The sequence below is a fragment of the Wasmannia auropunctata genome, unplaced genomic scaffold (assembly GCF_000956235.1).
Source record: "Wasmannia auropunctata unplaced genomic scaffold, wasmannia.A_1.0 LD335477.1, whole genome shotgun sequence".
Taxonomy (NCBI): Eukaryota; Metazoa; Arthropoda; class Insecta; order Hymenoptera; family Formicidae; genus Wasmannia; species Wasmannia auropunctata.
This window is the reverse complement of record NW_012027413.1, coordinates 10,448-24,612: the sequence shown is the minus strand read 5'-3', so window position 1 is coordinate 24,612 and position 14,165 is coordinate 10,448. Positions and strand designations below refer to the sequence as shown.

The following is a 14,165-nucleotide window of genomic DNA, read 5'->3' as shown; positions in this document are numbered from 1 at the left end:
AATCATTTAATATAACGCAGTAATATAACCATAATTTTTAATTTCATATAAACATTTTTCTTGCAAACCTATTATTAAATTTTACTTTGTAATTTTTTTTAGAGTATTAAATAATATTATTATATTGATACAATAGAAAATTGAAAATAGAAAAGAATATGAAAACTTTTAAAGATAGTTTTTAATAAAAAGAGGATATACATTTACATTACATATTGTATATGTATACATACGTATATGTGTATATACATATATACATATGTATATATGTGTAATCAGTAAAAAATACTTAAAAGTATTATATTATTCATTATTTAGTGAAATACTTTTGCATAAATATGGAACAGTATTATATGTATCATATGTAATCTTTATAAAAATATATTTCATATAAATCACTATTCATTGAAAAATCAAGGAATTTGATTATTTTTAAATTTTATAAATATATATACACATATCAGTCTTAAATTTATTTTTATAAGTAACAAGTATTTATTCAAGTAAAAAGCTATAAGTACAAACATATAAAAATTCCAGCAAAAGCTATTTTCTGGAATAAGTTTAAGACTTTTTATTTATAACAATATCTCTTTCATGGACCTTTCACATTGTCATTTTATACAAAACCCAATTATAAAATATGCAGTTATAAAACATCCAGTTGCTTTATACAGTAATTGATTCAGATTCATATTGGAATATCTATTTACATTCATGCATCAAATTGTTTTACTGCCGGTATTCTTCTCGTAAACACATTCTCCCGAAATCCATGTCGACAATAATTCCAGTTTCTCATCAAGTAGTATGAAATCACCATCGGCCCCAAAATTTAGAACACCTTTGTAAGAATCAATACCAAGGGTTCTTGCGGGATGTAAAGTCGCCGCTTCTAAAGCTTCGACTACTGTACAACCTACATTGGACGATTACATTGCTAAGTATTGTACACTGAATAGAGATATAATGCAAACGTCATACAAATATAATACAAATATATTGCTGCAAAATTCAATCAACAAATTAACAATATTTTACGATTATTTCATATTTATATGATTATTTTATTAATGTTATAATTTAATATACCTGTAGCTTCTTTAAAGTATCTCACACATTCGGAAAGCTCGGCTATGCTACCGCATAGTGTATTTGTTTCAGCGATATATGCGCATCCTTTACGTATCTCTATCTTTAACTGTCCTAATTGATGAATTCCCTCCTCCAGACCCAACGCTGATATCGCATCAGTTACAAGCACAAGACCTACGAACATTTTAATATTATTAAAATTGAAACAACATATTATAAGTACAGATGCATATAATGAACTGCGAACCTTCGGGATGCGTTCTATGAGCGATCCGCAATGCCGCAGGATGAGTATGAATCCCATCGGCGATTATACCAAAATGAATGATTCTTCCAGGAGGGATTTGATCGGACGTTAAGAGACCAACCAATCCTGGATCTCTATGATGAAACTAGTGAAAAAATGCTATATATAAGATATTTCTAAACATATAAATTGACTGTTCAATAACAAAAATGCACAAGAACAAAACATCATTTTTTATAGTTTCTTGGGCATTGAATATGATTCCATTTATAAAATTGCTCTATCATACCACAATTTTGAAAAATTTGTGGTTAAAGTTGCAAAAAACGATTATTTTAGTGTATTATAATGTACTAAAATATTTATAATGTGTATTGTAATTTACTAAATATTTAGTTATATTAATAATTAATATATAGGTTTATTAACATATTTCAACGACCTGAAAACTCTTAAGATTGAACAATATAATTTAAAAAATATTTGATAAATCAATGCAACAAATTTCTGAAGAATCGAAAATATAAGCAACATTTAATTTTGACTGTAATAAAATTTCTCTAACATATCACGTTATAGATATACATATGACAAAAAACATACTAATAAAATAATAGTCCTTTTTGCAACGTTAATCACAAATTTCTCAAAAATATGACGTAATGGAACTATTTGCGTAACAGAATCATATTCAATGCCTAGAAAATTATAAAAAAACGATTTCATTTTCTTATGCTAAAAAAAAGTCTTCCTTTGTTGAACAATATTATAAATTAATGTATTTTATAACTCACAGGCAACATGGCATTGAATAGATGAGTGATAAACGACGCTCCATGTTTAACTGCTTTTTCTCCTTCACTTAAATTTGCTATAGAATGTCCTAAAATATGTCATATAAAATGAATTAAAGAGAAACTTTATAAAAATCTGCAAGATTCTTTGAATACAAACTACTTGTCTTTGTATACAAACTTTGTATAATTTAAAATATGAAATTCTAAAATTAAAAAAATCTCTTTACAATATTGTATTTAATTATAGCATGATAAATATATTACTGGGAGATATTAAATCTTACCAAGAGATACTTTAATATTTCTACTAAATAGCTCTTCAATAACAGATATAGCGTTCGGGATCTCAGGTGCTAATGTGAACATGCACACATTGCCCAGCTCGCCATACATATCGATAACTGATTTAAATCCCTATTACAGAAAATATATAAATCAATATATTGAATATATTGAATATTTAATAGGTTTACTCACAATCAGAACTAGGCAACTATTACCTGATCAAATTTTCTAATACAATGTTCCGGATGGGCACCTTTTTTGTCTGGACTAATAAATGGTCCTTCTATATGAACACCTAGTACACCAGCACCATGGCTACTTCCATTTTGTTTCTTTATTCTTGGTAAAATTTTGTGATATACTTCAGTGGGAGATGTAACCAATGTAGGGCAAAAGGATGTTACTCCATGTTCCAGCAAACCCTTTGCTACTTTAGCAATACCTTCCTCCACATTGTCAAGATTGCATGAGAAATCTATGCCAAATCCTCCTAGCAAGTAAAGATATTAAATCGTACATTTATTTATTGAAGCATTAAAATTAATAAAATTCTTATTAAATAGAAAATTATTGCAGCAATAATTTTACTCGTAATTTCTTTTAAAGATTGACTTATTAATAAAATATTTTTACTCTTATAATTCTGTTTTTTATCATTTAATATTTTGCATCAAACTTCACATTCAAAGATTTTTAAACTCCAGTTTATAATATATAAATTATTTTTTAAGATAAAAATTAAAAATCATATGTGAAAGAGTAAAATATGCTGTTAAAGGAGTCATTTAATTCAATACCATTGATTTGTACATCTATATACCCCGGTGAGATCAAAGCGCCGCCACAATCTATCCTAATATCTGGCTTGATTTTCTCATCGTAGAAGATCTTCTCCGGATTTACGATCTTTCCGTCTCGCACCCACAGATCCTCCGTCTGAATCCTACTATCGCGCAAGATCTTGCAGTTGCAGAATTGCTTGAGTACTCCTTTCTTATTTCGCAGCATGTTCGACGATTGCATGATGAGAAATGACCCCGAGTCACCGTAATTTCATAAATAAGAGCCTTATCTGCGTATCCACAAAGCATTATCAACAGTTATCAATTGTGTATCCAGTATCCACCTCGCTGCGACGATCTAAGCATTTAGGCCACCAAAATGGCGATTGATGTGCGAACATATGACCGATGATTCGCAACGGCAGATTCGTTATGATAAGAGGATTATGTCAACAACTCGATTCATGAGAACATAAAAATATCTATCGTCATTAAAGACGATGACATGCAATTTTTATTTATAATACATATTATAATAATTTATCTTTTCTTTATTGATAAATTCTACAAATAATTTGTAACTATTTTATATTTAAAAAAATGTTTTTAATAAAAAAAATGCATATATACAAAATGTGAAATTATGTTGAATGTGACTTCAACTTCTTTCAAAGATAAATTTACTTTAAATTACAGATTAATAATTTTTTACTTCAAAATATTAATATTATAGATTAACTATTCGTATATAATCTAATTATAAAAATAAATATTTCTAAGTAACTATATTTTTTTATTGTTCACAGTATATATAAATAGCTAGACTTTTCTCAAAAGAAAGAAGATTGAGAAACCTTATAAAATAATCTCAAAATGTAGAGATTCACTCATAAATTTTCATACTTTGCTTACTCTTTTTGTAACATTTCTTTATTTTTATCTAAATAACACAATATCACACTCTTATAAACAATTACACATACAATAGGTTATCCTAAATAAATTTTTCTTATTTCTAAAACATGTGCATCAATAATTACATATATCTAAAAACGAGAAAGCTAAAACTAAGGTAATAATGATTGATCTATAAAAATATTTATTTGCTTGATAATTATTATATTCAAATCGGTGATATCAACTGCTGAAAACTCGCAGCGACTTCGGCAACGGGAATATTTCATTGATTTCTATATTATATTAAAAGTAAGCCTTTCCTATAGATTTATAAAGTAAACTGTATGAGCGCTTCTATTGGAGACGTGAAGACAACATTAGTAAGAGAGGGCAATAGGCAATCCTTAGAACATATATTACTGGAAGGAGAATTGCCTATACCGTCCATAATATATGTTCTAAGAGGCAATCAGATGCTATCTTTGTTCAATTGTGCATTTCGATTAGTGAAGGAGAAAGACAGCCTTCTTCGTGGCAATGTAACGGAGAGACTAATAAACCACATATATCTCTGTCCTTCAATGTCTTCAACTGCCACATCTCTTTAAAAAATTTAATACTGTATTTAGAGGATTTAATTTGTTTAATTAAAGGTTTAATTGAAGGATTTCTTTTATTAACGCTATCTCCATATGTCTTCAACGAAAATGTGCAATACTATCTATATGAATCTCTGAAGATGTCTTTTTTTATTAAATTAATAATTAATAAATAAAAGGTATTAAATTAATAATTAATTATTTATTTCGTTAACAGTATTTTTATTCAAAATAGTATATCGTTCAAAGTAATTAATTATTTTACCAATTTTTAACACTTACAGTATTAATAAATTTCTATAAAGGATATGAATGCACTGTCTATTATATATCCAGTAAACACAGCTTTTAACTGCAATGTTGTTACAATATTGTAGTTATAATTTGTGTTTTCTGGGATAAACTCATATAACTGTAACTTTTCAAAAATATTCAAATCAATTTAATATCTTTGCAGTTTATTTTAACAATAAAAATAAATTTAACTCAATGGTTTATATGTGTAAATGTTTTATTATTATATAATAAGTATATCCGTAAAATAAATAATAATAAAGTAAATATTTTTTTCTAAAACATAGCGATAATCGAAAATTGTCTAATGTTATCCAAACTTAAAAAACTTTACAGAGAATTAGAAGTTCCGTAATAAAAAAAGACAGCTTCAGAGATTCATATAGATAGCATTACGCATTTTTGTTGAAGGCATATGGAGATAGCATTAATAAAAGAAATCCTTCAATTAAATCTTTAATTAAACAAATTAAATCCTTTAAATACTCTTTCAATATAGATTTAAGACAGTATAGCTTGTAATTAGTTCATCATTTTTCTTCAATAAGCATTACTTTCCGATTTCTAAAATTTCTATCTTTATTAACTATAAATATATAGATCAGCATTTCAAAGATTTTGTTTTTATTTTTCTTATCCTATCAAATCAAAGTTTTTTTTATAAATTTCGGTCTTGCGTACATATAAAAAATATTATTTAATTAAATAGAGAAATAGATTAAATTGAGAAAAAAATGTTTTACATAGGATTAAATAAAGAAAAAAATGTTTTACATAATTAATAAATCTTATATAAATTTTATTAAAACTTTTATATCTTATTAACTTTTATAAATCATGATTTTGTTGTACTTAGTGAAGCTAATTACCATCTTGTATAATACTAATTTATACATACTTAAATTTTATATTCAATTAAGTTAGCGGCCAATTACACAATTTATAAAATATTTTCATGTTTTACGTTTCAGAATTGCTAATAAATGCTCAAATAAAACCAACGAGAGCGCGTAATTACTCTATTTTTATGAATTATAAATAATATTTCACATTGGAAATTGAGAATTGCAAAATAAAAATTAGAATTTAATTAATTAGATAATCTCAATTTTTTAATCAGAGTTTTATTCTGATTGATTGAATTTTAATCTCCCAATAAGCAATTATATACATGTATGAATTGTTATATAACTTTGATTACAACATTAATCGTTTATTAATTCAATTATTATTTATATTTTAATTGTGGAAAAGGATTTTAAAATATTAGACAATTAGAATATTTGTTTGCAAAAATAATCAAATTCAAGCCTTATAATAGCAATTTAAGTACTACAAGACTGCTATAAATCCGAGGAAGTAGATCATATACATATAATGTTCTGTTGGCAGAATATGTCAACAATCTGCTACAAGAACTGCAGTAGTCTTTCGTCAGAATCTGCACATTACTTCTGCTGAGAGAATCTTATATCAGTCTGCTGACAGACTGCTAACAAACTGTTTATAGACTGCAATTATGGAAAGTATCTATCTCAAGATAGCTCAATTTCTGTAGCAAGTATTTGCAGTTTATTTGCATGTATACGAATCTTGCAGCATGCAGATTATTGAATTCTGCTGCAATTAATTGCACACATATTTTGCTCTGCAGAAAATAGCAGAAAATGCCTCTAGCGAATCAAATTCAGGCCCTAGTAGCAATTTACTGCAAGATTGCTGTAAAATCCAAGGAAGCAGATCATAATGTTCTGCTGGCAGAATATGTCAAGAATCTGGCTGCAAGAATTGTAGTATTCTTTCGCCAGAATCTACACATTACTTCTGCTGAAAGAATCTTATATCAGTCTGCTGAGACAGACTGCTAATGGACTGTTTATAGACTGCAGTTATGAAAAGAGCTTGCTTCAAGATAGCTCGATTTCTGTAGCAAGTATTTGCAGTTTATTTGCATGTACAGTGCATGAATCTCGCAACAGATTGTTGAATTCTGCTGAAATTAATTGCACGCATATTTTGCTCTGTAGAAAATTGCAGAAAATAGCAGGAAATGCTATATTAGAAGGGTAGATAAGTAAAACAGACGGCTTGAGATTTCCTTAACCTAACCTTTTTTCCGATGTGTATGTGAAATTCTTATCATATTTTTTAACGTTAACTCACACTTTATCTTTTTTATATTAATTTGTATGTATGTACATGCATTATGATTTTGTTTATTTTCCAAGACGTGGTATACAAAGATTTCATTCAATAAAGAAATAATTATTTAATTTAGCCTTCCTCATCTCCGATTTTGAATGAAATTAGGCGATTAGTTTCTTGTGTGAAAGAATCTGGTAGAAAAAAGTGTCGAATGAGCACAATTTTATCAATATTTGAACTGACGAGGGCTAAACTGAATAATTACTTAATCTTATAATTTAGAAAATTCATTAATAATTTTACGTACATTATTTGTCACTTTTTTAAAATCACCACAATATCGCATCACGCAGCACGCTAGTATACTGAAAATCTTTCTGCCACCTGCCAAATCCGTTCAATGCGTTCCGAAACTTATTGAAATAATGTTATGCTCTTCTGCGCAAGTGTATATATTGTATATGTCATGCATGTCGCATACATCGATACCGTATCGTCCGTTCCACATACCATTATCATTGATATCAATATATATTAACGATATTGACGTAGACTGTTACTGACTGTTACTGACGATTCACAATTGGACTTCGAGGAGAAAGTTGGAGGCTGGACTGGCTGGAGCTAGTTGGAGGTGTTTCCCTCGGCTAAGAAAAAATTGTACATTCCACTGATTTCACAGTTTCTCTCGGACGAGAATCGTACGTTTACGCTGTGTAAGTAATCATCAAGTGAAAAGTGAAAAAGTCTCGGATAAATAAGACTGATTCTATTTAGATTAGCGACAGGTTTAGTTAACCTTAAATGTTCAATGTCGCTGACGTTCGAGTCTTCTTTTTTCGAGATATACATACAATATACTTTATCTGTATATAGTGTCCTCCTTTTTATTTATCCTACTCGTTTATTGCAATTATCCCAATTCAGTACAGGCCAATAAAAAATTTAGAATTTAGAAACTTTTTTGACAAGTGATATTGTACATATATATATATATATATATATATATATATATATATATATATCTCGGATTGTATATTCTTCGAATCGTTTTTTTAGGCAATGGATGCATTTGGCGACAATTTTGTCAACGAGCCCGACGTAGACCCAGCTGCAGAGTTCCTGGCGAGGGAACAGGATCAGCTAGCCGGTTTAGAAGATGACATTACCCCAATGGCTGTAACTCTGGCTGCGGCGGCGGCAGGTCAGGCTGAAGGTAAATGGAACTATATATGTGAGATTTGAGATGAACGGAGCGGGAAACAGGGATGCTATAAACACTTGCTGCTTACAAACATGGCAAGAAATATTGGCGATTTGGAAAAAGTTAAAGGGAGCCGATTGTAATTTGAACTTGGAATCCTTCGTTTCAAGCAATGTTATTATAAACACTTGCTATTTACAAACATGGCAAGAAATATTAGTAACGATTTGTGAAAAATTAAAGGAGCTGATTGTGATTTGAACTTGGAAACTCTTTCGTTTTTACTTCTAGCACTTTTGAGTGCTGCGCAACAATTTTCTTCGTACTTATTCTGGTTGTCTATAAATATCTCTAATTGGCTCAGCGGTTCTATTTAGTTTCATACAGACATAAATAATAATAAGAAAATGTTTATAAAGTTTATTCACATATTGTTCATGTATGTTGTACATATTTGTATTGCTCGCATATACACAAATGCCATACAGACAATATTTTATAGATGAGCTGTCTGGAAAATTTGGAAATCTAAAAGTTGGCCCAGGAGGTGACGCTGAAGGCAGTTTTGAAATTGTAGATACCATCGGGCAGTCTGTAGAAGGACAAGCACCGATAACATCAGGTATAAAGTTATTTTACAATCTCTGTTGTCTTAAAAAGTATTAATTGTTTGTGAATACTTGTACATTTTTATGCATACAGAACCAGCGCCTCCTCCACCAGTCAAGGAAGAGCCTGAAAAGATTAAAAAGTGGAGGGAAGAACAAAAAGCTCGTCTTGAAGAAAAAGGTAATGAAAGTGGTCAACTTTATTGTTGAAAATGTAATATTTTTGAGAGAAATAGTATGGATATGTGAAATTTTTTTTAGATGCAGAAGAGGAGAAGAAGAGAGAGGAATGGAAAGAAGCCGCGAAAAAAGAATTAGAAGAATGGTACAAGCATCACGCAGAAGCCATTAATAAAACGAAGACTACTAACAGGTGATTTTACTAATCTTTAAAGTTTTATCTTCTTTCTTCCCATACATTTCTATTCCGACAAAAAAATTGACAAGCTAAAAATTGAATATTAAATTGTGATTGCTAATCCGAATCTTTTATGACCGTCTATTGAACTAAATTTAACAAGGCTTGTACCTAACAATAATGCAACATTTATATCTAAAAACATGGAATAATTAATAAACACAAAACATTTTTGAGAAATGTAATAAATATTGGACTAAGTTATCATCTCCTTTGATATAAAAGTACAGTAATATGGGTAATTAGTCCAGTATTATGCTATTTATTAGATTTTTGAAGTTTTTAATATAATTGTGTTATTTCTATTTCGCTTCTTAGGGAATCAGCCAAGTAAGTTAAAATATCTTTATTCGCATGAAAACATGCATTGCATTACAATTTATGCATTGTAACACAATTTGCTTTGCAAATTCTTAAGACTATGTTGCCTAAAATGTGAATCAAAAATATAAATCACAGTTTTCTCAGTCTCTCTTTTTCTTTCGCTTTTTCATTATGATATTAGTTACTTCGAGCACTAAATGACATTAATAAAATCATTCTAAAAATTGTATTTATAATATAAACTGACTGATTTAAAATGTAAATGCTTATTAATCTTTGAATGCTGTTAATAATGAATTGCCAATTTGCCTTCCGTCATATTGAAACCTATTTTCATAAATAAAAGAAAAAAACTTGTTAAATTTAACATTATTTGCTTATGATACAATATATTGTTTAAAAAAATTGATTTTTATACATACATCAAGTCTAATAGTTACACATTTTATTTGTGTCCGTATCACATAACAATGCAAAAACAATTCAAATTTTTTGTATCTTTTTCTCAAGGCTCTGTGAGATATATTAATAAACTATATATCACTTAATTTCTCATCTCTTTATATTACTAACGGATATGCAATGCATGACTTGATACTAGTTTAATACATATTTTTTCACGAATAGGAATGCGGAGAAGCAATTTGTCGCAGAGGCAGATGAGGTTGAACCAGGCACCGAGTGGGAACGCATCGCCAAGCTTTGCGAATTCAATCCGAAATCGTCTCGCACTTCTAAGGACGTTTCCCGGATGCGTTCGATTATTTTGCAATTAAAACAGACGCCGCCCACTCCCATTAACGCTTAATTAAATTGAACAAATTATCTTCGCAATTAGACTTCTAGAATATGAATTATGGTAAATAAACAAGAAAAAATACGATAAAAAGAATATAATTAGCACGTCGTGATTGCACGTCGTGCGATATATTAACAAAAACAAAATTCATAAATGTTCTGTTAAATAAAACAATCTTATTATATATAATAAAAGTTATTGATAATAAATATATTATGAAGCATATGAGTAATATATATTTGCGTATCAAGATATGACGGAGACGAGACTCACGAAAATCGACGAAATCATATTTCCCAATAATGAGCATTTATTGTAACTATAAACGGTGAACAATAAAAAGGAGTATATGCTAATTCAAAAGTTTGAGCACAAAGGCTTCTAGTTACAAGTTTCAGTAAAAATGTCTCAAAATATATCCTTTTCTTATCTTACTTTGAATACATTTACGATTGGTTATCAAACATTGTGCAAACAGGTTTATACATTTTATTATATAGTTAAAACTTTTCTGAGGTCAGCTGCGTCAACATTAATTAGCTAGCTTCAGGTAAACTAATTTTTTTTCTTTGTTAATACAGGATTATGATCAGTAAGAAACAGTCCAATGATTTAACTCAAAGTTTGGCAATCCAGATTGTCAATATGAGCGTCTTTTAATAGATATTTAATTATTTGTAAATAGTTTTCTTCTGAGGGATGACGTATTAAATCTGTAAATTAAAGAAAAAGAATTATTATATTAACATAAAACTGACACTACTAGCTAGATTATAGAACTATAAATAAGAATTCATCAAAATAAATTATAAAATTTAAAGATGTAATATTACGTACCTGCATGGATCATGTTTTAAAGCTAGCTGCATATCATGTCGCCAACGATAAATGTAAGGATATGTATCGGGACAAATCGCGGATGAAAGTGCATTGTAAACAGCATAATCTAATTTCGTTGGTGAGGACCTAAAAACATCAATAATCATATGAAATATATTAACCTTTTGCGTAAAGAAATAATAAGAGAAATTTATTTACCCTTCGATAAATATTAGAGGACCTTCTTCTGCATTTTGCATGCCGTCATCGAAATCATCCTCATCTAAATCATTTTGAACAAGTTCTGGCGAGGATGGAGCTGTAAAAAATTCTAAACTATCTGCAAGATAAAAGTGGTTAACGATAATTGATTATGATCAACAAAATCATGACTAATAATTATAAGATGTTATAATTTCACAGAGAAAAAAGTAGATATATCGGGTGTAATTTAAATACCAACAACTAGTTGTATAATGTTATTCCTTATAAAAAAAACTGAGCCGAAAAGTATTTGTTCTGAATATTTTTTTCTATAGTGCTAAATAAAGCGATCTACTGCAGTAATTACTGCTTCATTGAGCATTATAGAGAAAAATAGTTCAGGATTTTTCGACTCAATTTATTTACAAGAGGTAGTGTTATACGAGTGCTATTTAAGAACTATTTTTGTCTACAATGCTTAATGAAGCAATAATTACTGTAGTTGCTTTATTTATCAGAAGAAAACAGTTCAGAACTTCTTACAAGGAACGACTTTTACAAGAAATAACATTATGTAATTAAAGATCGGGTTACACTTTAGATACAAAGTAGAACTTTTTTTAAAATGTTATAAGCTATTACTCCTAAAAGTATGCGTCGTAGCAAAAAATATTTATATAAACAAAACAAAAATTGTTGGTCTGAAGAGACAAATGGGAAAACCAATTTTCGAAAAAAATCGATTTTTCAAGGTCGATTTTAGAAATTATTTCAGGATTTTTTTACACAACATAATTTTTTAAATTATTCTGCATAAAAAATATTAGATATAAACAATTAATAGTTTAAAAGATATTTTACTCTAGCATATTTTAACATTAAATATAAAATATCTCGTAAACTATTGCTCTTTTATAATACTCTTGTGCACAGAATGAGATAAATCAGTTGATGTAAAAAAAATGCACAACTGTTTTTCAAAAAAGATGTATAGTTGAATAGCTTGCAACACTTTAAATGCCTCACTGTGTGTGTACAGAGAGGGAGGAGAGGAAAGAAAGAAAAAATTATTTATTTCTCTGTGAGATATAAGAGTAGCTAAACACTCAATACCTGTATCTTCTTCAATATTATCAATTTCAGTAGTTAACGAGCACATGTATAATTTATCACATAAGTATTGTATATTATTAATAGCATCCATTTCTTTTGGCAAAGTCTGTTGGCAAGTTACTGATTCATCTTTGCAATTCGTTGGCGTATGTACGTTATTAATTAGATTTCTCTATAAAGAAACAAGAACATTAGAAGAATTAACTAATGTAAACATTTAAAGCATATTATTTGATATATTTTTATACCGTCGAGTAAAATAATTGTTCCTTATCCTTGAATCTTTGCTCCAAATAGTTTTCGAGTTTTGTTAATCCGTTGTCACTCCGAAAATCAACAAAATCTTTTAAGAACGGCCAATATTCCTTCCAAGGCACTTGATATTCCTCAGCAAGATCTCTAGAAAAATATCAGATATGAAAAAATCAGATTTTTTTATTTTAATAAATAATATATAATAAAAGATATTAGGTTGATTAAAAAGTCTCATTATATTTACAAATTTAAATATGACTTTCTGACCAATATTATGAAAATATTATTTATTAAGCTACCAAGAATATGCAATAAAAAATGGGAGGGTTCCATTAAAAAAATTTAAAGTGACTTTTCCCTGACAGCGTTACCCAAGTCAAACTAATGGTAACATTTTATGTCCCCTTTGAAGTCATACAATTTTGTTTAAAACATTTTTCCGTATCTATCATAGTTTTCGAGAAATCTTAATGGATTATTTAAAATGGGATATCCTGTATAATAATAATAAATTTTGAATATGTATTATACATACCTTCCAACACGTTCTAGTCCTTTTTCCGTGTCTTGCAACCTCAGAGCTATATTAGGACTCATAATACCAGGTGCATCGCCCTGTCCTCTTTTAGGAGTAACACGTGGTGGCGTTTTCCATTTTTTTCGAAATTCTACTGCCTGCGTTTTAGTCATTGGACCAGCAAATGCCCTTACTTCTACAAGGGGGCTTATAGGATCATCTCTGTTCAAATTCTAAAAATAATAAAAATAATAAAAGTTTCTATTTTATACGAAACTAATAGTATATCCGCGCTTTTTTGTTTAATTTTATTCGTGTAAACATATACTTACAAGCGGACTGGACGGCGAAAACGGTTCTCCGATAGTGGGTGGACATGCATTACCTTCCGTTCTTAATACAGGTACATAGAATTGATCTTCCAGCAGCATACGTATTTCACGCTTTAAAACTTCATCTTCTTTACACTTTCTGCTACATATTAACTAAAATCAAGAAATAATACATATGTACAGGATATTACATATATACTCCAAGAAAAATAATCTCCTTAGCAAAGATGCAAAGAAAACTAAAATGGAATAAAAAATATCTCAGCAATATAAAATACGTATCAAAAAATCCATATCTAGCGAAATAAATGTTGTTAGAGACACATCAATGTCTAGCGTCAATAATGCTATTTAAATTTTTAATAAGTTTATCGAATATCATAAAGTCACGAACATGACTCAAGCCGGTATTCATAGTTGATTCTTATTTC

The 14,165-nt window shown here is 28.9% G+C and overlaps 3 protein-coding genes across 4 annotated transcripts; 1 reads left to right on the top strand and 2 right to left on the bottom strand.

Annotated features, from left to right (window-relative positions):
• Window positions 1–471: 471 nt before the first annotated feature.
• LOC105456926 (putative N-acetylglucosamine-6-phosphate deacetylase) lies at window positions 472–7,530 on the bottom strand. Its single transcript, XM_011701312.1, has 8 exons — window positions 7,449–7,530; window positions 3,222–3,496; window positions 2,640–2,914; window positions 2,424–2,553; window positions 2,137–2,225; window positions 1,343–1,487; window positions 1,093–1,269; window positions 472–919 (listed from the first exon to the last, which is right to left on the bottom strand). Exons 2-8 carry the CDS (start codon window positions 3,445–3,447, stop codon window positions 723–725), a joined length of 1,239 nt encoding a protein of 412 aa, XP_011699614.1. The 5' UTR covers window positions 3,448–3,496; window positions 7,449–7,530; the 3' UTR covers window positions 472–722.
• A 122-nt stretch (window positions 7,531–7,652) lies between these two features.
• LOC105456925 (clathrin light chain) lies at window positions 7,653–10,635 on the top strand. 2 transcript variants are annotated; one of them, XM_011701310.1, is made up of 7 exons: window positions 7,653–7,857; window positions 8,201–8,357; window positions 8,848–8,967; window positions 9,048–9,134; window positions 9,215–9,326; window positions 9,690–9,701; window positions 10,323–10,635. In XM_011701310.1, exons 2-7 carry the CDS (start codon window positions 8,204–8,206, stop codon window positions 10,501–10,503), a joined length of 666 nt encoding a protein of 221 aa, XP_011699612.1. In that variant the 5' UTR covers window positions 7,653–7,857; window positions 8,201–8,203; the 3' UTR covers window positions 10,504–10,635. The 2 variants fall into 2 exon arrangements, with proteins under 2 accessions (XP_011699612.1, XP_011699613.1); XM_011701311.1 differs by lacking the exon at window positions 9,690–9,701 and having other exon boundaries at window positions 7,657–7,857; window positions 10,323–10,587.
• Window positions 10,636–10,786: 151 nt separating this feature from the next.
• LOC105456929 lies at window positions 10,787–13,887 on the bottom strand (the record flags this gene model as incomplete). The annotated part of the gene is made up of 7 exons (XM_011701314.1): window positions 10,787–11,207; window positions 11,332–11,460; window positions 11,533–11,653; window positions 12,631–12,802; window positions 12,879–13,029; window positions 13,421–13,635; window positions 13,735–13,887. Coding segments are annotated over 7 exons (987 nt in total), but the record flags the coding sequence as incomplete, so codon positions are not given.
• Between the last annotated feature and the right edge of the window lie 278 nt (window positions 13,888–14,165).